The following is a 27,860-nucleotide window of genomic DNA, read 5'->3' as shown; positions in this document are numbered from 1 at the left end:
TTTACAAACTTTATTTAACAACGTCACACAGGTTTTCTGGAGTGTAATACTGAAAGCGGGACGTCTAACTGTGATATTTACATCGGCAGGACAGAAAGAGTAAAAACTCCTTCATCAAAAAACAACATCACTGACAATATGACCAAAAAACCGTTAAACTTCTACAAATGAATAAACACTACATGTATTACAGGATAACCTCTGTGTGGCGACAATATGATGATATTAACAGGTGCATGATGAACAGGCGACGTGATTTTTATACGTGTTGTCTCACAGGATTCAGAAGTATCAGAAATGCAGCGGACCGACGACTCCATGTTTCATCTGACTGATCAGAGAGCCGTTTGTGAATTCGTTTTTCTGGTGAAGTTCTGCCGAGTTCCTGAAAGATAAAACATGAAAAAAATATTAAATTAATGTTATTATGCAAGATTCAAGAGAAACAGACAACGATTCCTTCAGTATATATTCGTTTAGTTTAACACTGGCGAAATAAAGTGAAAACAGAACGTGACAACTTTTAAAAGTATGATGCAAACTGCACATGAAATTCCAGAAAGTGGGCAACAGAAAACGTCGACGCAGAGCCACACACTTTTCATCAAGAAAAATATGTAAAAGAAGTTTAAATTGTGAGTTCACCCAGAGCCTTGAAGAAAATTGTGCCAATTTTTTTTAACCTTTTTTTATTTTAAATAGAAAGGTTTCTGTCTGAAGTCTGGACTATGGAACTAAATACCAGTGTCAAAAACAAGCAACATTTGTAATTAAAAAAGGTTTAGTATTTTTTTAAACATCTGAGCCTTAAAAAACGATTTTAACTCAAAAATTGCAAAATTAAAAAAAAGAGAAAAACAGTGAAAATAAAGATCAGAGATCTTTGAGATCTTTCCAGTTTGTTGGGTATTTTTTTACTTGAACAGTTCAAGTCAAATAATTTATTTTGTAATTACATTACAGGAACCTTTTAAGCATCTTAGAAATTTCAGAAACTGATAAACTTTACATTTAAATTTGAATCATTTATTCACTCCTCTAAATATTCTATTGTAGGTATCATTTGTGTTTACTTTCTTTTTTAAATCAAGGCTCAACGTGAATATTTCATGACTAAAGTGAAAAGTAAAGAGGGTAAAAAAATGTTTTTCTTCACGAAACATTTGTTTCTACACAGACACAGCTTTACAGCAGCTTCCAAACCATGTCTGCTGTATCCAAGCCATCTAAGCCACTGTTTGGGAACCGTGGTCAAGGTGCATTTAACGTCCATTATCGAATTTACCAGACAGATTAAACACTACAGTCCAAGTTGAACCCTGCAGCAATTCTATAAGACCTACTGGACTTTAAAAACACATAGTTTAGACCATAACTTTGACGTTCACCTTGGTTTTCGCCTCCCCATCAGTGGTTTAGATGATCAGGATAAACTGGACTTGTTTTATGTCTTGTGGACGATGTTAAAAAGAAATGTATTCTTCGTGTGTTCTTCCCCTGTACTGGAAATCATAAAGCATGGAAACCCTGTCTCCTAAAAATGATGTTCATATAGAACTTGTGCTGTAATACTGTCAAGTTTCTGGAAGATGGTTGTCTTGGCCTGACCTGAAGCATGAGACAGGACAGATTTCTTCTTTGGCTGGACTGCAAAAACAGGGGCCGGCACTATAAACGTGAATGTCCGTGACTGACTGACTGACTGACCGAGTGATAAAGTTTCCCCATTGGTCATTGGTTGCTCTTTCAAAATGAATTGGTGGAAACGGTTTCTATTGCGTCATCAGGAGGCGTTTACAGTCAGTGTTGCCAACTTAGCTCCTTTGTCGCTAGATTTACCAACTTTTCACACCCTTTAGTGAGTTTTCTTCACAAAAGCTCCTAGCGAAAAATCTTTCTGGACAAACCTTAGCTTCCTTCTGTAGAGGAGTCGCCAGTTTGGCCCCACTAGCAGAAGGTCGGGCTTTCCCTCTGCAGGTAACTCCTCTCTATGCATCTCATTCAACTGACCACACGGCAGCTGACACAGACGTGGATGAGCTTCTAACTTTCTCTCTGACTGATCATTTTACAGGTAAATTTACCTGAAATCACAGCTCAGCCGTTGTCTTTAACTTAAGTGTCTGGTGATTCTGTCAGACGACGTCGTGGTTACAAAACCAGGATTTTAGCAGCAGAGCAGCAGCTTGGAAGTGGCTGCTGGATAACATGTCGTCTCAATGGGCCACGTTTCAGTCACTGTTTCATACTTGTTGCATTGTTTGACAACAGAAAAAAAAACATGTAAATGAGAACGGCTTCATTGGGAATTCAGCTGCATTAAATTACTGTATATGTGAGCACAGTCAGTAGGAGAGAAGTAAAACAAAAAGGGCGGGTCCAGCCACAGACTAGAATTTGACCCGGTCTGGTTACATATACAGTATAACCAAAACCAGCATCTGTGTCTAACCTTTACTAATGTGTTTTAGTTGCCTAAACCCTTAACTTTGTCCTGAGTTTTATATGTCCAACCATCCACCCCACTTGCTGAATGGGAAAAAAACATTTCAATTTCTCCTAAATGCATTTAGAAAAGCAAATTACTAGTTTACACATGTATTGTAGGAGACAGGGTTGATATTGGATGATTCTGTAGTGTAGAGAAAGTTGGAGTGACCGATGGAGGTGTGGGTGTTTGTCCTCAACACTGGCCTCTCACCAGCTCTCAGTGATTTTTATTTATTTTTGTGTTTTTTTGTTTTATTACGCAACTACCTTCCCTAACCTTCACCACAACTCTGGAAGGGTAACCAAAAGTTTGAAAGTCAGCACTCAAAAAACATGGTCATTGGTCATTAGACCCAACCTGAGGATTGGGTGGGTCATCCTAAGTGATGGGAACGGTGGACAAACAACCAAAAAAAAGGCAAGTTTTTAAAAAAAAAAACACACTTTACTCTACTTTGTTTGCATTTTTAATCGTTCTTAAGATACTGTCAGTGAAACTCAACAATTCCTGCAGATGTTTCACATTAAAAGCCTAACAGGAAAGGGTGGGATTATGCCCTTTGAACTGTTGGAAGGCTTTTAATCTCAGTTTATAGTTTCTGGTTCAACAAAACTCCACTTTCTTTGCACAACCTTGCACACTATCTATCTGTCTATCTGTCTATCTATCTATCTATCTATCTATCCCTCCATATATCTATCTATCTGTCTGTCTGTCTGTCTGTCTGTCTGTCTGTCCATCTAATCTATGGTCTGTGGGTTTAGGGCTGCAAATAAAGGTCATTCTCATTATTCAGTCTATAGAACACCAGAGCAATAATTTCTTGGAGTCAAAGGTGATGTCTTCAAATGTCAAACGTTTTGTCCGACTAAAAGTCCAAACACCAGAAGATATTGAACTTGAACTGAGGCAAAAGCAGCAAGGTGTCATATTTATGACTGCGAAACCCTGAGATGGTTGAATTGAGCTATAAATCAAGGGGGAAATGTCTCTAACACAATCCTATGTGAGAATTAACAATATATGTGTGCGTGATGTGGTTTTGTACTCACATTGACTGATCCACAGCCTCAGAGTCATCAGTACGTTGAAGACGATGGTCTTGAGGAAGAGCAGTCTGAGTCCCAGGATGGTCAGAGACATGAGGTTCACCTTCTGATCTGCAAACGTCAGCGATGCAAAAATTAAACCAAAAACCAAACAGAGCTTTGCAAACTTTCCAAGTGTTCAGCGAGATTGGGTACAAACCTCGCTCCTGAGCTATACAAGGTTGAGACTGGGTACCGCCTGAAAGAGATCAGACACAACAAGCCATTAGTTTGGACAGTGGCAGTTACTTGCCATTTAAATCTCTCATGCTGGGACCAGTTTCACACTCCCAACACTTACAAAGAGCTCCAAAAGAAAAATGGCAAATGGGAACAGAAAACTCAGTCTCCTCACATTTTCCGTTACATATTTTAAATGTGTCCATTTTGGTCATTTTGCATTTCCATTTACATCCCAGATTCAATCCAACCTTTTTCATTCCCCATTCCAGGTTTTTCAATCACATTTTCCTTTTTGCTAATGGAATTTACACATGACGGTATAATCATGAATAGAATATCAGGTTTCCTTTTTAATTCTGAATTTATTGTACTATTGAATTTTTTTCAAATTATTTATAGACTGTTTTCTCCATTTTCTTTTTTTTCCAGCTGAAAAGAAAAATCATGGCTCTCTCTTCCAATTCAGAATCATTAACATTCTGTACATGATCACCTATGTATTATCATTTTTGTCAGGTACTGTCAGTGAGTGCTGTTGAGTGTTTGGAAATCACGATAAAGACGTTTATATGGAATCACTCAAACTTACTTTCCTCACATCTTCCTCCATCATCATCTAGCAACACAGCCGCGTTGTACAGAGAGTCTTCTGATATCCGAACGGACTCTATCAAACTAAATTTATTTTCATAGCTTTCATGGTCGTGCGTTGCATTGACTCGGCTGAAACCAGTGGCCAGACATGCAGTGGTCTCATTATTTGACACTTTGTAGTAGGACGGGCTGTAATCCTCCCCTGAAAAACACAAAAAAAAGGACGAGGCATAAACTCACATGAATAAAGTTCAAACATTTCCAGCAAAACTATGCATCCAGTTCAGACGCTCCGTTACAGTTGTATTTTATGCTTGGTTCCTTTGGGAAAAGCGAAAGAAACAGAGATGAAGACGGGTAATTAAATGGCAGCAACCGTGACTGAAAAAAAGACGAAGAAAAACCAGCAACTCAAACTGCATCAAAATCCGTAGAAGAAGACGTCACTGGCAGACACACTGGGATCGAAACACACTCTGAAACATCCATTTCAGCTGCCAAGACTTAAAACTCTGCTCCACCAAAAAGGAAAGCTGACATTTCAGACATGATAATCCCCAATCCTACCACTGTTGGAAGGATGTTGAATTAATGCTAAAGTTCAGGTCGAGTCGTCAGCTGCCGTGAGGCCAAGTCGAACGTTTGAAGTGACTCCAGCACCTATGCAAGTCAAAAGTTACGAATCTCCATGGTAAAGGCATTTCTGTAGTTATTTATAATCAAATTTAGTTTTTGTCAATGTATAGTGATTATCTGAATTTGGTTAGAAACATGTACACAAGTATATATTTATCCAGTTCATGCAAATATGTCAAAAAGGTCAAAGTACTGTTTTAGTGTGTGAAGTGGATACGTTCATAAACGCTAGACTTATCTGTTTGCCTGTCTTTACTTAACATAGCTGTATATTTATATATACTTTGTATATTTATTTTAGTACTGTCCCAGACACGTGTATATACGTATATATACATGCGTGAATATTTGATTACTCGCTTGTTTCCACCATAAGTTTACGAATTTGTTTACTCCGAGCTGTGTCACACATCGTTGTGGTGTCGCGGTGTTGGACAGTTACTGAACAGTTCTTTTCAGCTCTCGGTTTCTCTTGGTAAATAATATTCACAATTTCAGAATATCTGGTCAAGAGAAACCTTTAAATTGTTTTTTCTTGATCAAATAAAACTGCAGGAAGCTGAAAGTGTAGACTACGTGCACTGTAACGTTAGGAATGCATTTTGAATGGTGACATGTTTTTATTACTACGCCCTCTCAGTAGAGTAAGAACAGGTTCAGGTATAAATACAGTACAGCCTCACACTTGCTCGTTAGAATAACAACACAAAAGGTTTGTCTGGCAGCAAAAACAGATCAACGGCGCTTACAGACATCACTAAATGTAATTTTTCTTTAGCTTTTCATTTTCATTAGTGTTCAGAAATTGAAAAAATGAAAAATGTGCTCCTTGGATGATGATGATGATGATGATGATGATCATTATTATTATGTAAATAAATCAGCACTGACACTGAAAAGCTACAATTCAACGAAATAAAAGGTTCCGGCCGTAAAAGCAAAATAAGTGCAGACAGGTGACATCTCTGTTGCTTTTCTCGCAGCAATAATAACGAACTCAAAACAAACCAACTGATTTTGGTTTTCATTTCTCGCTTTTCTGTGCAAAAGTTCATTTGGAGATTTACCGTATATACAAACATGCGGAGCCAAATACACACAAATGAACCATTTAGCGTTTGGTTTGGTAAGAAGAACATGAACAACAGTGTTATTAAAGTGAAGCCGATGAGTCAGTGTTACCGCTAACTGTGGGCTTCTACCTTCATTTAACATTTCCGTTAGTAACACGTGAATGTGAGTCGACTGTACACACTACAAAAACCAAATCGCCGTCGCATTGTTGAGAGCTTCATGTCGTCTGATTATTTTTAAATGGTCATTATGTGTCAAGGGCAGGATTATGTGTAGATGTGTTAATGTGGACAATACACTTACTTGACTGCACAGTCAGTCTGACTCCAGATCCAAATATGATTTTGAAGTTGTTGTTGTTCACACAGGAACTAAACCAGTTACAAAAACCAGCGCAGTGCACGTAGCGCTGCTGCAAATAATCAGCAGTTGTATAAGAGTTTGGCTTTTTGTTTTGCTGTTGTGTGTCAGCGCAGCATAACAGTGGCATTACATTTCATTCGATGCTAAACTAAATTTGAATCCACTGCAGGATTTACAAGGTCAATACAACGAGATGTTCACCGCCCTTATTTTGGTGATTAAATCTAACCTTGTCAACATAAAATGACCTTTATTTTATCGTGTGTTGTTAAAGGTTCAGGTTCACGTGAATTCGTTCACGTAACCGTGAAAGAATTAAAACCTTATTCATAATAAAAACTGAGCTGCCGTGAAAACGAGACATGATGGATCGTAAACATCGATAAATATCGGTGTCATTGTGAGATTCCTATCAGCATGTGCACACAGTGTCTGTTAACTCACTGTTTTCTACCTGAAGCTTGGTTCCAGCACCAAACAGGAGTTTGGCGACACCGGATTGTGTCTCACATCGTTGAGGTGTTGGACAACTACCACCCGTTTAGGGTGTTGAAGGCACGCTCGACCTTTCTACAATCAATCTTCTACACAAGAAGGATTTGAAATATGAAAACCTTAACATCGATTTACAGTTTCAAAGCTTCTTGCGCCTGAAATGTGAGGCACGAGAAGATACGTGGAATTTCATCGACATGGCCGACGAGATCTGGATCAAAAATCCTCCCTCAGCGGCATTTTGTTTGGAATGGGAGGCAGCATTTGAAGTTTAGTGACATGTGGTGCACAACTTTACGTCTTTGACAGCAGACTGTGAAGAAGGCTCTATGAGTTGCAATATTACATTAAAATATGAATGAAATATTTACTTCAGCGTAGTTAAGCCTCACACTTACTTGTCATGATAAGAAGTTTAATTCCAGGTCCAAACACAATCCTGATGTTGTTCACACACAGATTTATCTGGCAGCAAAAACACCAGTGAGCTGAGGGAGGGAGGTTTTTTTTAACATATCTTTCTATGTTTAAACATGTTTAACCATAATTAGTTTTTATTCTATGTCTCTTTTATTCAGAGGAAGTTGAATATTTGATTTTTTTTGCATGAATTCAAAAAAGTCAAAATGCTGAAATATGAAGTAAAACAATCAAATGACTGATTGAAATGAGTCTTTCAGACATTTATGAGTAAAACAAAAAGAAAAGGCAGTAAAACGGAAAATGACCAGTTTAGGTTATGATCTGTCTGTTTGCTTAATTAAGTGCTTCCTCTAAACAACATGGACTCATTTGTCTATTATTATTATTATTATTATTATTATGGCAAAGTGTCAGTATTTAGACAGACACTTTGTCCAAAGTTTGTAGTTTTGTACTAATGAATACATTAAATATGGAATTTTGTTCCTTCGAGTTGCGATTGTGTTGGCCAGTCTACGGCTTCATACTTCTGTCCTCCTCCTGTTTAAAATCGTTTTACTTCTACTTATGAATAAAATGTGCAATAAAAATGTAATGAAATATTATTATCTAACCCCAACTTTTAACCATAACATGATTTTTAAAGTGCTTGATTACTAAAGCAATGAGCAGAAAGTCCCTCCCTAAAGGTCATTTTGAACGATTTCCAGTCTGAATTTATCAGCCAGGTCATAAATGTCCCGTAGCTCGGCTGAGTAAAGACAAAGTGAACTTACGTGACGATACTGTAACTTTGACTCCAGATCCAAACAGGAGTTTGTAGTTGTTACTGTTCCCACAGCAAGTTAGCAGCATTCAAAAACCCCTGGAGCTCCTTCAATATACTGACTACATTTCCCGCTCAGTTTAATAAACAGTTTAATCAATTTTAATACATTCAACAAATCTACATATGATTTATACGAAGATCCATATTTTACCCATTTTTCTTGCCATCCATAACACCACAGTTTACATTTGGTGTATTACTGCGGTTTTCAGAATCTCTTAAATAGTCAAACTTATTTACTCCTTTCTTGTTTTTATTCAAATATTCGGCTTCGAGACTGTTTATGTAATAAGGGATAAACGACGGCGCTCAGCTCCACGGCCACACAGACATTCACTCCTCCACAGAAACACGAGCATCACCATGTCACCTGGATTGTTGCCGGTTCGGAAGAACTGCCGCTAAACTTCACTCTGTTACTACAGATAATTATTATCTTTCATGCTGTTTTAATGATTTCCGATGACGCCAGGCAGTATCCGGTGAAGGTGAATCAGATTCAAGATGCAGAGATCTCCAACCAAACCAGTGAACATATTCATCTGCTTTTTGGAGAACAAATTAACAAAGTGTTCAGTATTTAATTTCAAGCTCCATCAGTTGTTCATTGAACAGCACTGTCATGTATTTCGTCAGACACTCTGCTCGTCGATTAGTGGAGCCTGTGCAGATTTTTACGGCGAGTATGAAGTAGAATCAGCGAAGAAAGAGTCTGTTTTTGCCAGAAGCAACAACAGCACCAAGCCTTTAAAAACGAGCATCGGCTGACATCCTAAGATCCTGTTTGTGGTCCTTTGTGAGGATCCTTTTCAAATGAAAGGGCTGAAAATAACGATTCGTTTGTTATGGAGTATTCAACAGTCAAGCACAAATAGATTCAGTAATCAGATATTTGACTAAGCACTACAAACTTACAGTAGGATTTTTTCAATTTCAGCTTTCTACAGCTAGACGATGGTTTTGGACATTTATCAGTATGTAAACTTTAAAATAATATTCATGGAATGTGCACGTATGAGTTTTTTCATGACTCACTTGTTTGTACGGCTAAATGGATTCCAGCTGCGAAGCTGATTTTAAAGCCGGCGGCCTTCACACCGTCAGCGGCCTCAGCTCAACAAACGCTGGCTGCTCAGATCATCAGTGTTACTCTCATTCAACACTGTCGAATTACCGTTATCGAAAGGCTTGAAGCAGCGCATTACAGGTAGAAACACCACGACTTAAGAGGGCGAGAGAGGGAGAGCGACAGGCATCGACGCGTTTCGCTACATGAATATAAAAATCCCGTCTGGTTTCTTAATGTTTGATATGTTTTACATTTAGTCAGTTATGGAAAAGAAGCTAGCCGAGTGATGCATTTGAAAAATACCTTTCTACAGAGGCCATCGCTGGCTACAAAGAAAGCACGTGAATTTAGAGAATTCACACAGTTGCACGTGAGTTTTTTTGGACATGTTCTAAACTTACTAAACACGGGCACATGTGATGCAAGAAATGTTAAATATCGCATGTGAAAATGACAATATCGCATCACACGTGAAATATTTTGCCTCTAATAAATTCAAAGAGGCACATGTGGTTTTTGGACCTTTTAAATGTGAGATATGTTTCACAAATGAAAACACGAATTTCACATTCGCAACAGTAACTTTTGTTCCGAAAAATAGATCTTGTTCCGTGCGTCATTCAGACAGTATGAAGACACACAACATTAACGTCATTGTGATCATGCTGTGACTCTACTACTTACACCTGCTTTCAACAACAAACTTATGAGTGACCTTTTCATGAAGTCAAGGAATCTCCTGTTCGACACGTATTTTAACGGTGATAAACAACTTACGGGCCAGGACGTGCAGTTTGATCCCATTTCCGAAAGTGAACTTGTATCCGACGTTCACACATTCACTGACTCCAGAACAAAAACCATCACACACTTTGATCCAGACACTCAGCTCTGCTGCTCCTGTATTCTGGACAATAGTAAATATCCAACTTGTCTCTAAACGAACAGTTTGTCCATCTCAACAGAGCTGGACAGACGCAGTTCATTTCTGTGTCTTTATCGCCAGGAACTGATGATGTTTTCGGTCGCTAACTCAGCCGCTGATCCGCTGATCCGCTGATGCGTGGTGTTTGAATTAACATCTGGACCGTTTGCTATGGCTTTTGTGTGTACAACAGGAGTGTGATTAAAATATTGTACTATATTTAAATGTAGAAGTTGGATGTGTTTCGTTGCGTCAGAAGAGCAGCAGTGGAGACAGTAACTGTGCGAAATGAGAAGGCTGATAGAAGACTATCAACTACTCCTCTCAACAGAGTTTAGTTGTGACATTTGGATAAAGCCATCTGAGAGAACTTCTAGCGTTCAAGTTAAACATAGTGTTTCTTCCAAAACGTAACGTAATGTAAAGCAGAGCTGAATATGAACAATGGGGATGTGGTTGTAGAGATTCAGTGAAAAAAAAAAAGCGCTCTGTGATCCTGTTGTTTGTCCAGAGCTAAGAATCCCACATAACACCACGAAAAAAAAAAGGCTGAAATCGCTTCTTATAAAACTTCCTACTCACGTGTGCGAACTCTCAGTTGAATTCCTGAACCAAAAGTCACTTTCAGGTTGTTACTATTCACACTTTGCATGAAAGCTCAACAATAACCTGCTGACAGGACGCACGCTAGCAACCAATAAATGTGAAGTAATTTAACAGGAACTAGTATTTCGGTGTATTATATCAAACTAAAATCTCACAGAATGAGCTTCAAGAATTTGCTTCAAGCTCACTTCAGATAGAGGTTTTATAAAACTGGATGCGACAGAAAGGAAAAAGGGAAAAGGCTACAGCTGATATTTTCCTTGGCTAACAATTTCACCTGCATATTTAACCATTTAAACGGGTAATTTAACGATTAAACTGACTGATCAGCTGCTTAATGAAGTGAAACTGGACTCACTTGTTTCTACTGAGACACGAATCCCTGATCCAAACAAGATCTTTTGGAGTCCGGACTGAGTCACACATCAGAGAAAGCTTCAACGAGAACTGCAGCCCGGGCCTCACAAAGTTAACGTTACTGTCTTTGTTGTTTATTTGATATTGCAGTCAAGACTGTGTCGTAATCTAATATTCTGATTTAAAATCAGTTCATACGCTCTAACCGACCTGCAGATACAGTGGGGTGGTTCTCAGGTCTCGTAAATTACAGCCTGTGACACTTCACAACTGTATCGACTTACACATATACGAGATGAACTTTCTATCATCACATAGAAATAAGGAAGACAACTAGTTATCCCGTTGTTTGTTTTTGCATGCACATTGCAGTTTTTAATACTAGTTTTACCTGATAATTGATCATGTCATTGAGCACTGTCATTTATTTTCAACTGAACAGCACGTCGATAACTAATTACTGCTGCAATATTCTCCACAGATAAACACTCTTCACACTAAAATGTATAATGCAGCTGTTGTTGTTGAATTCCACTATGAATAAAGATCATTTGCAATATTAACAATGTTGTTTTGGACTCGTCAATTAACAGATTATTACTATTTCTTTCAGTTATGTTCCAAAAGATCCGAGACTCAATTGTATACTTTCACAACATAAGACTACAAGGTGGTCCCATAATGAAATGACTCATGACTCTCATCTCGAGATTTATTTCCACAAATCAAATCAATTTCTACCTATGAATTATTCTACTTATAACCATTTTATGCTTTTCTAAATGTTGCCATTTTTCTTTGGTGCTCCTTTTGACTTGATCTCAGTTTATAATCAATTTTATGATGGTCATTCTCATGCAAAGGGCAAATATAATAAAGTTTTGTGTCATTCTTACTGGATTGTATGAAGAGTTTAATTCCTTCACCGAAGATGAGCTTGCGTGTAGCGTCATTCACACTGTACATGTCGTCAACTCAAAAACCTTGGAGCTTCTAAACGTATAATGTTTTACCTCTGAAGAATAAAACATCAAATTATCTCATTACAATAACAAAGCATTAAGACGTATTTGTTTCCTTGTGATTTGTTTTCTTTAAAGGGTAATTAGTAAAATTAAGTGATTTCCCATATTCAACATACACCTGCCCTATTTAAATATACATTAATTAAAGCCTTTTTTTTCATTGTAATTTGATTCAATAATGTAACATTATAAATTATCACCATTAAAAGGCATTAAATCAATGGAAGGAAACTTTTACTAAATTCAAGGAGAAACGTCCTGTTTTGATTTTACTTGGAGACAATAATGATAATTTAAACCTACATCAGAAGAATAATAGTGTTCATTAAACTTACTTAGCTCAACCTAAGAACAAATAACGTTTGCATAAGAAATATTACAATACATGCCCCTATTAAAAATTTAACTAATTAGTTCACAGATTAATTGGATATTAACTTTAAATTAACTGTTTAGTGATAAAATGACTTACTGGTGTGAACTGTCAGCTTTGTGCCTGATCCAAAAATCAGTTTGTTTGCAGCATTATTCACACAGTGTCACACTTCAGTGCAATTACACTGAGAAGCAGAGTGTCTAATTTTAAATCTTAAAACCTCCTTCAACTTGAATGAAATCACATAAACTCAAGGGATAAAACAATCAACTGTGACCTTAAATAGATCAAAATGAGGCCCTCAGTGTTGCATCTGAGGCTCAGTCTGCTTTTATTTCGTCATTCAAGGGTTTAAATCTTGCCTGACTGAATGTAATTAAGGTTCATGTAATGGCCCAGGGTCTTCTAAGATGAAATAGGGGGAGATCTGTTTCATTGTTAAAACTAATGTATAAAAATCTTCTTTTTTACGTGGAAGTCAATGGTAGCCTATCAAACACCTTTAAATACATGAAGGGGGCCTATTTTCCACGATGACCTTCACGATTTGTATGGAACAACTCACTGAAGCAACTGAACATAGACGCAAGAAAACAGGAACAACTAAAGGACAGAACATTCAGCACAGAAAGTTAACTTGTATGCTGACGATGTGATTTTATACTTGACTGCCCAAATTAACCAAAACTATTAAGGAGATCTGGTGACCACTCAAGAGTAAGTAATTAAGTAATTACTCCAACACTTCATTGTGATATAACTTGTTTTTTATATCTAAGAGAGCAGATGTATGACTGACACCTCAGATAGTAGTCGTTTGCTATAAGTTCCCTTAACTCTATGATTCACTTAAAATAAACAGTTGTTACTCACTGTCATTGATGATTAGTTTAATTCCAGATCCAAACTGGAGTTTTTGGGAACCAGCTCCAGTCACACAGTTCAGGAAGGCTTAACAATAAACTCAAATTCTTCTTCACAAACTTTATAAATTTTTCAAAGACTTAACAACTTTAGAAATTTTTTACATATTACCAGCACTGATGACATTTTTGGAACTCGAAAAGTAAATCATGATATTTGCATAATGTTTTCCCAGACAAGAAAGGAGATGTTAGCAAGAACCTATTCTCCCAATATAATATCTTGTTCTCATAAGAGTTTAAAGTATTCAGTGGTCCATCAAAATGTGAAATATGTTGATGTTTATATTTACTGCAGACTTGTTTACAACTACAAATAGTTTTTACTCACTGTCGTGGACGATGACTTTAATTCCAGATCCAAACTGGAGTTTTTTGGAACCAGTTCCAGTCACACAGTTCAGGAAGGCTGAACAATAACTCTGATATTTCTTGACAAAAACAACAGGAGGTCGTAAAGCTTTCATTAATTGTTTTTTTGATTTGACTAATATGTGCTATTTAATTATTGGAATTCTTAAAGGAAAGGGTGAGGTTAATTAACTAGGTAAAGGCCAGTGTAAAGTGGAAGAGAGCATCTGACCACCAGAAGTGCATCTACTTCCATTGATAATAAATCTAAAAAAAAATGTTTTCATTACGATTGATAGTTTTTTTTACTATACTATGCCAAGAATAGTGTTAAATGTTTAAGGTTGAGTTTATCAGAGATTAAATTAATGACTGAAAATCTCTCATTTAGTCTAACAGTTTTACTATATCATTTACTTTGGTAAATTACATAAAATAACATTTCTCAAATCTGTCTGTAAATTTTTCTGTAAATTTGTCATTTCACCTCTCTTCATCACAGATGTTTGCGATTCAATGCATAACAGCCGCTATTGATACTCATGGCTATAAAATCATTGAACAATATCTGTTAATGTTGTTTCAGCCTTTCGTAAATTATCAGTTAGCAAGCGTTCAGTGATTGATTCAGTTGTTTTCAATCTGATTATCTTACTGGTTTGTATTTTCAGCTCAGTTCCTCGTCCAAATGTCAGCCTTCCAGTCCCGTCATTCACACACTAAGAAGCTTCATAGCATAAACTCACTGAGCGACTGTGTATGTGTCTATGTGAACTGAAAATATTGAATCAAGGCATTTGCACCCACTGAATGGTTTTAAAAGTGTTAATTTTTACTCCCATTTGGAAATTGTACTCAAAATATTTAGTGTTGAATCAGTTCTGTCTGGGGAACTGTACATTTGTTGGTTTCAGTTTAGTCAGATTTATTGTATTTTAAGCATAAAAACTTAATGAACCCCCCCCCACTATAACATCTTATTCTCATAAGATTCAAAAGAATATTATGCTTAGCAAAACGCTAAGTTATGCACAGTATATTTCTATATTAGTTTAATTAGTTGAGATAGTTGTTACTCACTGTCGTGGACGATGAGTCTAATTCCAGATCCAAACTGGAGTTTTTGGAAACCGCTCGTAGTCACACAGTTTGCAAAGGTTGAACAATAACTCAGAACCTCGTTCACAAACTAGTGCATTCAAACACTTTGCTACCACATGCTATTTGTATTTTATATTAAGTTTTAGATGTTATGATATATTTGTTATTTTTATTTTGTACATTTCTGGGTTTGCTTACGTAGTATCTGCTGAAAACTTTGGATAGTGTTTTGACAGGTATTTGTATTGTATTTTCACATGTAACTTAAGGGGAACTTTCTTCCCACAATAAAAAAACAAAATAAAACCTGAACTAACATGACATCAGCATGTTAGTCCAGAAAACTTTGGGAAAACTTTTCTCGCAGAATCTTTGCAGGATTTTATTTAGTCTGAGATTCAGGTTGTTTGCATTGATCAGCTTGTTCTACTGTCTTCTGTTTAAGCTCTAACAATCCATCTTATATTTTAGCAGGAAAACTTTTTAATGAGTTTCACTGATCTACACTTGTAGTTTTAAATTAACGACATAAGTGAAGTATTTTTAAAAAGTAAAATTATTTTTTCTTACTTGTTTCTACATGTAGAGTTGTTCCAGTGCTGAAGAGAAGCTTCACTCCGGCATTCACACAATGGAAAGAGACTCAACAAAAACATGTGGAGCCTCAGCAAGGTACAAATAAGAACCCACTGGAGATAAACAAATCTCACAAATATCACCCTCTGTTTAGAAAGTCGCAGTGAGGCTGGAATTAAAAATAAACAAGAATTTGAAAGATTGACAGGTTCTAGCATATAAAACATCAGAAGTATTGTTAAATTATGAACTTGCAGAGGAGGAAAAACATCAGGCAGAAGGAGAGTGTACTAATCTTAGAGTGGACAGTATATGCTAAAAATAATTAACTATGTTTTTCCACAGAATACAAGTCTCTATTAAACCAAAGAGTACTCAGCTGTGTCTTTTGGTGAAGGATAGAAATGCACTTAATTGAGCCAGCTGTCAGTTTTGTGCCTTTTTGTAAAGGCCGGAGTCAGTCTCACACTCTGAAACTCAAATAGTGAAGCAGTGTTTCTGTCCTGAACAATGAATGCTGTGGAAAGTTTCTTACAGCAACTAATTTCATCACATCATCTGCAAACAGTTTTATTATTTTTTTTTAACTTATTCTGCTCTTAGTTGTAGGGTTAATGGTTTCTATCAATTCACAAATTTATTTTAAAAATGTAAATGAGTTATATCACTGACTTCAGAGTGGCACTAACAACATTCATTGCAGGAGTGTTAATTTGGGTGATGGACAAAAGGTTGTTTAAAAATGTTGAATTTTTGAAACTTAAAGATAACTGGTTGATAACTGTTATTAGTTGATCAGTGTATATACTGAGAACAGTATTCCTCTAAGATGACAATATTTTAAGCAATGAATTATACATTTCTAAATGACGGAAATACTAAATGTTAGCGTGCCATGAACAACATAACTGTAACTAACATTATGCATTGAATATTTGAATTCTACTCACTGCTCTCTACAATCAGTTTGCTTCCTTTTCCAAAATAAAGTCTCCAGCTTGATCCTGAAGTAGTCACACAGTGGATTTGGTCTGAACAATAACTACAGACTATTTCTTCATGAAACTTCAATAGTGACTACTAATAAATATTAAATACCAGAACTTTTAAATATTGACATATGTTAATGCTACATTTGGTGCTTCTCAACCCTGTGCTTTGGTCTCATAATCTCTGGTACTTGCCAACAATAATATACAGACATCATATTAAAGATTTAGTCAACAATTCTCTGAATTAAACAATTATCTTAATACCTTTTGCAAAAGTACAGACATGTTTTTTCTTGCTGAACAAAATCTACAGTTTGATAACATGAGCAGTGACGGACTATATCACATCATATGTAAACAACCGTACATTAAGAGTATTCGAATTAAAATTCTCAGCAGAATTTTCTACTGGATAAATCACGTTTTGGTGATTACCGTTCCGTTTTTTCTCCCATTTGTCATATTCCTCTTGAAGTTTTAAATTGTTAATACTCACAATTTACTCTCCATTGTTAGTTTTGTTCCTTTTTCAAAAATCAGCTTCAAAGTTCTACACAGTGGATCTGTTCTGAACAATAATGACACTCCCTAATTCCTCAGGAAGATACTCTATTTATTTATTTATTTATACTTCCAATCTAATGCGTAAAAAAATAACTTCTTACTGATCCTCATTAGGATTGCTTGAAACTATTGGTTTTAATAAATGTAATATTTCATAAATTAAAAAATTTTATATGAGTGAAAGGGAATTTAAAAAGCTGTGTTTTTGTCTCACATTTAGGTTTATCTATTTTATTTGTCTCTTTGAACTGAAGTCCCTAGCGAATATTCAAGGAACTGTTAAACCAGGTGAAAATTTTGAATTCTGAGAGTTACACTAGATCAAATAATTTTGTTTTTTTACAAATGAATTTGATCACTTACTTGATTCAACCATCAGTTTTGCGCCAGAACCAAAGATGAGTTTGTTACTCGAGTATTGGGTCACACAATAACAAACCCAACTACATAAACCCTGAGGTCAATGACACAGACTATTTCCTCGTGATAGTGCTCTATTTTATATTTATATTTTACAAAGAACAGATCACAAAAATGATAATTTCTTACAAATGAATTAAATAACTTACTTGATTCAACCATCAGTTTTGTGCCAGAACCAAAGATAAGTTTGTTGCCCGAAAAGCCAGACACACAATAAGAAATATAGCTACATAAACCCTGAGGTCAGTGACATGGACTGTTTCATCATGAAGCTATCTACTTATTGAAACAAGTGATAGGTAAAACTAATTTACTAGTGTACGGATAAGGTAATGTTTCAGGAATGAAACATTACAAAACATTTTCATCTGAAGTTAAGGTTCAGCTTGTGTTTTTTATTTGTACTAGAAAATACTGGTGGACTTTTCAGCCAACTTTTGAACTGGGTGATAAATGCTGAATTCTTAGATTCATATTTTATCAGACATTAGACATCGAATATCTTACAAATGAATAAAAACACTTACTTGATTCAACCATCAGTTCAGTGCCAGAACCAATGATCAGCTTTGAATTCCCAAAGCTAGTTACACAACAAGAAAAGCAGCTACAAAAAGCCTGAGATCAAGGACATAGACTACTTCATTACGAAGTTACTCGATTTATTTTTAACTAGTCATAAGTAAAAATGTATACCGAGTATACAGAACTCTTACAGAAGGTAATATTTAAGGAATTAAATATTACAAAATGTTTTGGTCTGAAGTTAAGGTCAACTACATAAACCCTGAAATCAATCATATGTACCTTTTCCTCATCAGGCACTTTTATTTATATGTAACAAATGTGGATTTAAGCATGAGAATCACTAAGTCATATATTCATGGAAAGAGTCAACAGCAATGCACAGTAGCTTTGCAGAAATGAAACGATCACTGACAAAAGCCATGTTCTTATCTGAACTATGTTTATCTACCAAGTTTATTTGTACATAGAAGCTGCTGGTAGTACAAATCAAGGTGAAAATGTAGAATTTAGAGACCTGTGTTAGGTCAACCATCATTTCTTACAAACGAATAAAAGAACTTACTTGATTCAACTCTCAGTTTCGTGCCAGAACCAAAGATGAGTTTTGAGTTTCCATAACCAGTCACACAGTAAGAAACCCGACTGCCTAAACCCTGGGATTAATGACATGGACTGTTTCCTCATGCAGCTACTCTACTTATATATGGAAGGTTCTATGCAAACACTATATTCCTAGTAATTCTTATTTGGCTTAAAAGGAATTGATATTAAGGATGAGAATTGCTACGTATGACTAAAAGAACTAAAGCACTGCCACAAATGTGTGTACAAAAAACATGAATGTTAAAAAATGCAACAGTCACAGGATGAAAGGGAGTTTCTATCGAAAGCTTTATCTAGAGTTTTTTTAAGTTTAGAAATTGCCGACATAGATCTAGCTAAAAATGTTGAATTTAGATCAAACATCATTCCTCACATATGAATAAAGCAACTTACTTGATTCAACTATCAGTTTTGTGCCAGAGCCAAAGATCATCTTATTCCCGTAGCCATTCTCACATTAAGAAACCCAATGACACAAACCATGAGATCAAAACCCTGAAAGTTTCTTGGACATCAAAACAAAGCAGCCAACAAACCATCAGTTTAGAAACGCAATTACAGTTATTTTTTAACTACGTTTTTGTAGTGCGTAATTTATAAAGTCAGTTGCTCAGAGTGGGTCTGGGAAGAGTCCCGGAGGGATATTGTGAAACTGTAAATGCTGTATGACTCCAGTTATAATTTGGAACCCAGTCTGTCTTGTAACTTGTTATGTCCTCTACTGCAGTTTTAGAGAAAATAATATTCTACAGTAATAATATTGTAGAATATTTGTTAATACCTGACTCAGTATTTGTTTCTCTCATTGTCATGCACCAGTTATGTATATAAAGTTTAACTTTTAATTTGCTACACAATCAAAACAATTAAATAGGCTAAAAATGCACCGGATTCACTTTTAAACTATTTGGGAACAGACAGGCTAAATTGGATATTTGTCCTGTCGTGGGATTTTAGTTCTTCCATACAGTAAACTGTAGATCATTTATGACAATAATGAACTTACTGTCCTCGACAATCAGTTTGATGCCATCCCCAAAACGTATTTTCCAATTTCCCGTCCCAGTCACACAGTGTTTGTTCGCTCAACAAAAACCGCAAAAGATCCCGACATTAACAAATTCAATCACATTGTCTGCAAACAGCTGTACCTCTACGGAATTTTTGATAACTATACGGATACGGTGTTATGTTAGGTTAAACATATTAATTAATCTGAGAGAATCTACCTGATTCTTTTGGGTTTATGATGCATTTCAAAAGCTCAAGTAACCTATATTTAAATGATTGAAATTTTTCAATAATAACATCAAGAACAAACTACACCTGCAACTTTGATGTAAACACTATTTTCATTCAAATGTACCATTAGTTGCTGTCAAGTATGAATGGTGTTTTTTGAAGTAAGCAAAAAATAAAATGGCATGAAAAACAGAAATGTCAGTGACCTTTTCTTTTGATTATTTCTTTTCTTAATACTCACTGTTTTCTACTGTTACTTTGATCCCTTTTCCAAAAAGCAGCCTTCTGTTTCCTGAAGTAGTCACACCATGGATTTGATCTGAACAATAACTACATGGACTGTTTCATTTATCAAACTATACTAGTTACAATTAACAAGAAACAAAAAAATTCGATTTAACCGTACATTATTGAGTAAGATTAAATGGTTGCATTTGATTACATAAAATTAGATGTCTATGTATAAAAGTCAGAAATCTTAGAATTTAAGGACGGAAAGGAACGGTCTGTTTTTGTCAAACCACGTTTCTCCCAAATGGCATTTCGTAGGGAAGAAAGTGGGTTATCATGTCATCATTCAGGGTGTTTGAAAGCATAAAAATCACCAAAACTAGACGTATGGTTTTCACTGAAATCAGTGACATGGTTTATCAAGTATCTATCTATACAGAGTTTCTCCAGTTTCCAGTGGAAATTGCAACTATAAGGTCAAATTAAAAATCTGTGATGTATTAAAATTTACTTAATGGAGCCAACTGTCATTTTATGGCCAGAACCAAAGATGAGTTTAGACACTCCAAAGTATATCACATTATGAGTAACCAAAACACATGAACCAAGATGGAAGACTGAAAGAAAGAAAAATGAATGTAATAAATGTACAAATGAAGGACTTTGCTGAGAAACTTTCAAACTAACAAAATTATTGTTTGTTTAAAATGTGTCATTAGATTTGAATTGTAATTTGGAGCTATATAAATAAAATAAAACCAAACTGACTTGATTTGACATTTAGATGTCATGATATTTAATGCCTCCATAACACATTTTAAAATCATTTAAATAGACGAATTCTTAATACTCACTGGTTTCTACAGTTAGTTTGATTCCTTCTCCAAAAATGAGTTTAAAGTTTCCTACTCCAGTAGTTACACAGTGGATTTGATCTCAACACAAACTACATGAGCTAATTCATTATGGAGCTACACTATGGTTTTAGCAATGCTATAAAAAAAAGTCTATGTAAAAATATATGCTATTAACTACAGCAATTATATATTATACATTTGTGAATTTTTACAACAAAGTTGAATGATTTTATACAGCAAATAATAATAATATCATGTTACATTATTCTTGAGCCTTGTATCTACAAATGCCATTTTCTTTCAAACATTCTTGTTTCCACTGGATGTAAGTGCATTTCTGACATTAGTGGTATACAAATAGTTTTAAGAGGATGAAAAACTGCCTCAATTCATAGATTATCATTTCATCATTCAATGTATCTGCGAGCACTAAGACACATCAAAACTAATGATTTCTTGTTTCTGATCACATCAAAGTTTATCTATCGCATTTAAGTAATGTAATTGGTTTTTACATTTTGCTATATAGTCTAAAGTGGACATTTTGATAAACTGTATTGTTATATTACAGACAAGAAGTTAACTTACTGGAGATGATTATCAGTTTAGTTCCAGATCCAAAGGTGGGTTTAGCAACTCCAGAGCCAGTCACACTCTTCGAAATGGAACCACGAAAACATAGACATGGACTACGTAAGTCAAAGAGGGTCTGAATGAATTTAGTGGGTTTATTCCAGTAAAACCTGAATAATTTTGGAGATTAATACATCATATACAAAAACTAATAAAATGTACCACTATTTAGAGCTATGGGAAAACATATCAATTTCAGTTCTAAGCTTTAAACAGTGGTCTGGAAAGGTTTAGGATCTGCTCTTTTGGTCACTAATGATTAACACAACATCATTTTAAATTGTCACATAATCACTCTATCATTTTGAATGTAATGCATATGCCATAACACAAGCTGAAGGTTAGTGGATGGTTAGTATATATACATGTAATGTGCGACTGAATTTTTTCCATCAACCAAGTAATGGTAAGTACCTCTGATTTATGTTTATCATAATTTGAGAAATATCTGTGAAAACATTTTATAGCATTAATCTTTCAGTTTTATAGTATTGTTTTCCAATGTTCTGACATTCATTGGATGTACATGTACGTCAAAGAAAAAAGCCAACAGACAATAATAATTAGACTTTAAATTATTATTCTACTCACTGGCCTCAACGGTTAGTTTAACTCCTTCCCCAAAGGTTATTTTCCTGCCTGCTCCCCCAGTGCCAGTCACACATTGTTTTTTCTCAGAACAATAACTTATGTCTAATTATGTCAGTAATATTATATTTGTATGTTGGTCTCTATAAATGAGTAATGCCAAAATACACAAACACTACAATCATGTATATTTTCCTTCTGAATTCCACACACAACCCATTATTTCAAATGAGTTTTAGTAAGCTGCATCTGATCAAGGACTATTCTGACAACTTTTTCAATCAGCAATATTGTCGTTATTGAAATGTGTCATTAAATTGGGCAGCTGTTATAATTTTATTTTTTTAGGTTTGTTAATATCAAATAGTACCTCAGCATGAAAATCCAACAAAACCATGTTAATTTATTTTATCTATTGAATATATAAATTCTTGGTACTCACTGCTTTCTACAATTACTTTGGTTCCCTGTCCAAAAATGAGCTTCAAGTTTCCTCCTCCAGGAGTCACACACAGGATCTGGTCCAGGCAATAACTACATAGCCTGCTACTGACAAGCAAGCTAACAACAACTGATGCAGTGAATTAATAGTTAAAAAGTAAAATTTGTTAAAATTTTTGCACTTGAACAGCAGTTTTTCAAGCTTCATAGTAAAACTGCTGAACAGTCCCTGTAATGATTAATATGATTACCGCATTATGCAGTTCAGAATCAGATCAGCGGCACTAACATCAGGTCAACTTGATTCCTATTATTAAATTTTTTTTTTCTTAAATTTAAGCTCCTAGTCCAAGTTGTGAAACAGCAATATATTGACTCACATCATCATCATATTGCCGAAGCTTTAATAATAATAATTATAATAATTTCTTCTTCAGCTCATAACCAGGTTGGTCTTTTTCGTCATTGTTGAAATATTTAATTATAAAATTACTACAGACATGAGCTTTATGATGGTTTTATGAAAGACCATGAAACACAAAGAAAATAAACAAACAATATAATCACTAAAAACTGTGTTTTTAAACCATTAAGACTGTCATTTTTAGCAAACAACAGCATGGCATACATGAGAACAGTCATTACGCATCTAATTTTAGTGTTTGTATTACTCACTGTTCTCTACAGTTAGTTTGGTTCCTTTTCCAAAAATGATTTCCCAGCCTCCATTCGTAGTCACACAGTCAGTTTGATCTGAAGTATAACTACATGAACCATTTCCTCGTGCACATACAAGACTTAGAGTTAACGGGTCATAGGTTACTTTTGAAAAAATGACTTCATATTAAATGTTGAGCACCAAATTATGTATGACAATTATGTTTTTTAAATTTTAGAATGATAAAGACTAAATTGAACATTTCCATACATTTTCTGAGCTATCACACAAATTTTAAAATGACAAATTATTAACTAGAGCAACCGCAGAGCCAAATGTTAGTGATTGAGTATTGTCTCAAGGACCAGGTGGCCTTGCTGAGCCAAAAGGGGAATTGAAATCAGCCAAACGGTGACTGATTCCTCATCATACAGACTAAATGTTTGGGGGTTTACAATTATTAATTATTTTGATTCCTGCTCCAAAGACGACTTTGTAGCTCCGGAGAAAGTCCCACAGTGAATGTGATCTGAATATGATATATGATGGTGCCATGAATTTCAAGACATTTAAATGGACAAAATCTAAACTGTACACTCAAGCTGACAGATAAATTTAAATTCAAAATCAGGTGTCCACCATTTTAAAGATTTGAAATCACATGAACATTGAGCTTCAACAGATCAGCTGTTGTGATCTTTGTCTATGAATGACAACAGTTCAGAATCTGAATTTTGTTCTCTAATGGTGATAGAATTCTATTCTTAAGAGTTCAGAGGGATTTATAAAATAAAACAAATCTAACTGGACTTACTGTCTTCAACGTTCAGTGTGATCCCTGACCCAAAGATCAGCTTGTCAGTTCCAGTATTCACACAACACGAGGCACCATTACATAAACTCTGCAAGGCTACAACTCTAACATCTTCATATCAACAGTGAAGCAGCTCACAGCGCTGTAATCCAGTGAACTAAATTAACTGTTATGGTAACGAGGAAAAGCTGCTGTTAACGTGATCATTTATTACCTGCCGAACAGACTGAAAAGTTTGTTTGCAGATATTTGCACTTTTTGCACTTATTGTGTTCCATTTCACTCAATCCCAAATTTCAAATTTGCATAATAAAAATGAATTAATCTCTGGAATAAAGCAAATCTGTGTTATGTAAGAATGATTGATTAGATGAGCAGACTCACGTGTGTCTACAGAAAGTTTGATTCCAGATCCAAACGTTATTCTGCCGTTGTTTGTCCCACAGTCCAAACCCAGAGGACAAAAATCCTCAGTAAGTGTTTTCATGTGCAAGATGCATAAAGTCTTATTTAATCAAACTGAATGAGGTGGTAAAAAGGCAAAACTGCTATTGTGTTTCAGTTGACATTTAACGTTTTAAACTCGCTTTAAATATCTCCTTTAATTCCTCTGTCATTTGCTTGATACGTCTTTTCAAAAATATGAAATTACTGCCTGTTAAAACCTTCAAAACTTTTCAGGAAACAAAAGAGAAACTGGCTTCCAGCTTCAGTTTTTCACTTTTTCGGTGAATTCCAGGGAACTTGGATTTCGGGTTATTTTCTACAGTTTGAAGAATTACCTTTAATGAACCTATCTTCTGTTACATCATTGATTTTTTTGCTTGAAAATTACGCATTAAGCTTTATGTTGCATCGCTACCTTGAGTCTTTATCTTTTTTCTGTATGTAGTAAGAAAAATGGTATCACTGTAACAAAGAAAACCAATATATGTTAAGCGTTTTGAAACTAAGCCTGTCAACTTTAAATGAAGCTGTAAACAACTTTACAGTCAGAGTTTCACCACAGAATGAAAAGAATTCAACTCACTGGCATCGACGTGTAGTTTAGTGCCACTTCCAAAGACGATCTTGTTAACGTTCACACAGCCTGAAGCCTCAGTTCACAAACCTCACCGACTCAACTCTGCCGCAAACAGTCAAATGAACTCCAACTCTACCAAAGTTACAGAAATGAGATAAAACTCTGGAAAACGCACGACAAGCTTTGTAATCCAAAAATGTAAATATGACATTATGTGACAGTAGTGGGTTCCGGTTAGCTTCATGTTCCGGTTCAGTCAATGTTAAATTAGCCTTCGTCGGAATCTTTTGATTTTATGCTCAGCATGTCAATAAGTTTGTGAACAGCAGCTTCAAAACCTCAAAGAAAGAGTCCAACTGAAGAAAATAAAAACCCTAAAAATCAACTTCCGAATCTTTACATGGTTTTAGCCATTTGGTTTTTATCCCATTGACTTTCACGTTTATCAACACGGGACCATCCACGAGAACATAAAGTGGGCTTCACTGTCTCTAGATTCGCTCAGTGTCTGTCTAAAGTCATTCACACACTGATTAAAGACAAAACTGTACCTGAAGGTGAAGCTGCTTCTTTGACTTTGACTAACGTGTTTAAAGTTTCAGCTTGTTTGGTTCGAGATTTTCAAAGTTGACGTGAACTTACGCGACTGAACGTTCAGCCTCGTTCCTCGGCCAAACAGCACTTTGTTCCCCACAGTCACACAGTGTTTATCAGCCTGATAAAAACTCTTAGACACAAGACAGACTGAACAGCTGCAAGTGCAAATCAAACAAAAGAATGCGAGCAAACATTTAACAAACACTAACCTGCAGACAAACTGATTTTGCTTTGGTATTTAATCTTTTTATATAGTATTACTTTATGTCTCTATAATTATCTATATTATCTCTAATATGTGTTTCAGTAAATAACTTTAGTTTTTACTTTTAAAAATGTCCCTTATTAACATTGTTTATGATCTTTATCAGTACTTACTGGGTTCAATGGTTAATCTGGTTCCACTTCCAAAGATGATCTTAAATTGATTTCCAGTAGTCACACAGCATGAAGCTCCATAACACAAACTGATGTATTGAACCAAACTTCGTTTAGAAAAATGACTACTGAAAAAATAATTATGTAAAACATTTATATTTATCGCTGTATTATTATTATATATCTTTTGAGTTTAGAATGATCAAGAATCAGCCAAATAAAACGAAAACGGTTTTCTCGCTGAAAAGTTGAAATTTTAGGAATACGAGCATTTCACCACCAATGTTATACTGAATTATTTAATACCGCACTGTTATGAGTCGCATAGGGATAATATTTTAGATATATATCAGTACTTACTGGGTTCAATGGTTAATCTGGTTCCACTTCCAAACAGGATTCTATATCCACCTCCAGCATTCACACAACACGAAGCACCATAACACAAACTCGACAGTGACGGCCCGAACCAAACTTCATTTAGAAAAACGTCATTTTTACATTTGTTTGAATGATGACACTGCACGCTTAATCATGTAAATTAAATGTAGATAGAGATACCGAACTAACTTTTAACAATGTTATGTTTTCCTGTAAAACAATGTCAAACTTGCTTTTGAAGAGGCCCTGTACATATAATATGTTACTACTTACTGGGTTCAATGGTTAATCTGGTTCCACTTCCAAAGATGAACTTATTTCCACTATTCACACATCATGAAGCACCGTGACACAAACTCAGGAGAGTGGGGACCTGAACCAAACTTCATTTAAAGAATATGATTTTTCACATTTGCGGCTTAATTGAACAATTGCAGTCAAATTACTTCAAAAGCTGCTATTTGTACATTATACATTGATACAATAATTAAGATGTAAATTTGAACATTAATTTTAAATTAGTGATACTGAGGTGTTTCAGTTTTGATGCTGTGAATTAATACATTGATGATTAATACTCTCTCACTGGATGCATTTGTTATGATTTTCATTATTGTGATGAGCACAGTCTTTCAACCAATTAGCCTCATCTCATTTAATCCGTAGAGAAAACAAAAACACTTTTCTTGCTTTGTGAAAAGTTAACATTTATACTGAAAAGCCTGTGATCAATGTCAGTACTCACTGGGTTCAATGGTTAATCTGGTTCCACTTCCAAAGAGCATCTTATATCCATTATTCACACAACACGAAGCACCATAGCGCAAACTCAGCAGTCACCAACTGAACCAAACTTCATTTAAAAAACTTATTTTTTTACAATTGAGATTTCTAAACAATTAAAGAAAGTCCTTGGTTTCCCTTTATAACAAATAATTGTAAAAAACGTATTATTGTAGACATTCACTGTATTATGAAGAATTAAAGTCAGTGCTCTCGATTAGGAATTTGACAACTCACTTGATGTATTTGATTATTATGATCATGGCAATATTTGAACAGTTTATCTTCATAAAAACTCTTTAAGTCCTTGTTTTAGCTGGATGATTCTTCATTTTTACAGGTTTTCTAAAGACTGTTAGTTCCTGACATTTTGGTCATACAAGTTTTCCACCTGACAACAGTGGTACATTTGTACGTATTTCAGTAAAACACAGGTAGACTTGCTTTTAAAGATGCTTCATGTAAAACACTTACGATGTATATCAGTACTCACCGGGTTCAATGGTTAATCTGGTTCCACTTCCAAAGATCATTTTATATCCACTTCCATCAGTCACACAGCATAAAGCTCCATGACACAAACTCAGCAGACTATCCAGACTTCATTTAGAAAACTGACAACTGCAAAATTACGCTTA

General features: G+C 35.3%; 1 gene segment (V, D, J or C); it reads right to left on the bottom strand.

Moving 5' to 3' along the window:
* Positions 1 to 27,860, bottom strand: LOC120800589. The segment is given in 5 exon segments: positions 1 to 385; positions 3,544 to 3,651; positions 3,740 to 3,778; positions 4,352 to 4,558; positions 27,716 to 27,860. Coding segments are annotated over 5 exon segments (396 nt in total).

This window comes from Xiphias gladius, chromosome 15 (genome assembly GCF_016859285.1).
Source record: "Xiphias gladius isolate SHS-SW01 ecotype Sanya breed wild chromosome 15, ASM1685928v1, whole genome shotgun sequence".
Lineage (NCBI taxonomy): Eukaryota > Metazoa > Chordata > Actinopteri > Istiophoriformes > Xiphiidae > Xiphias > Xiphias gladius.
Note: the sequence above shows the minus strand (reverse complement) of the source record. Positions and strands in the feature narration are given on the sequence as shown.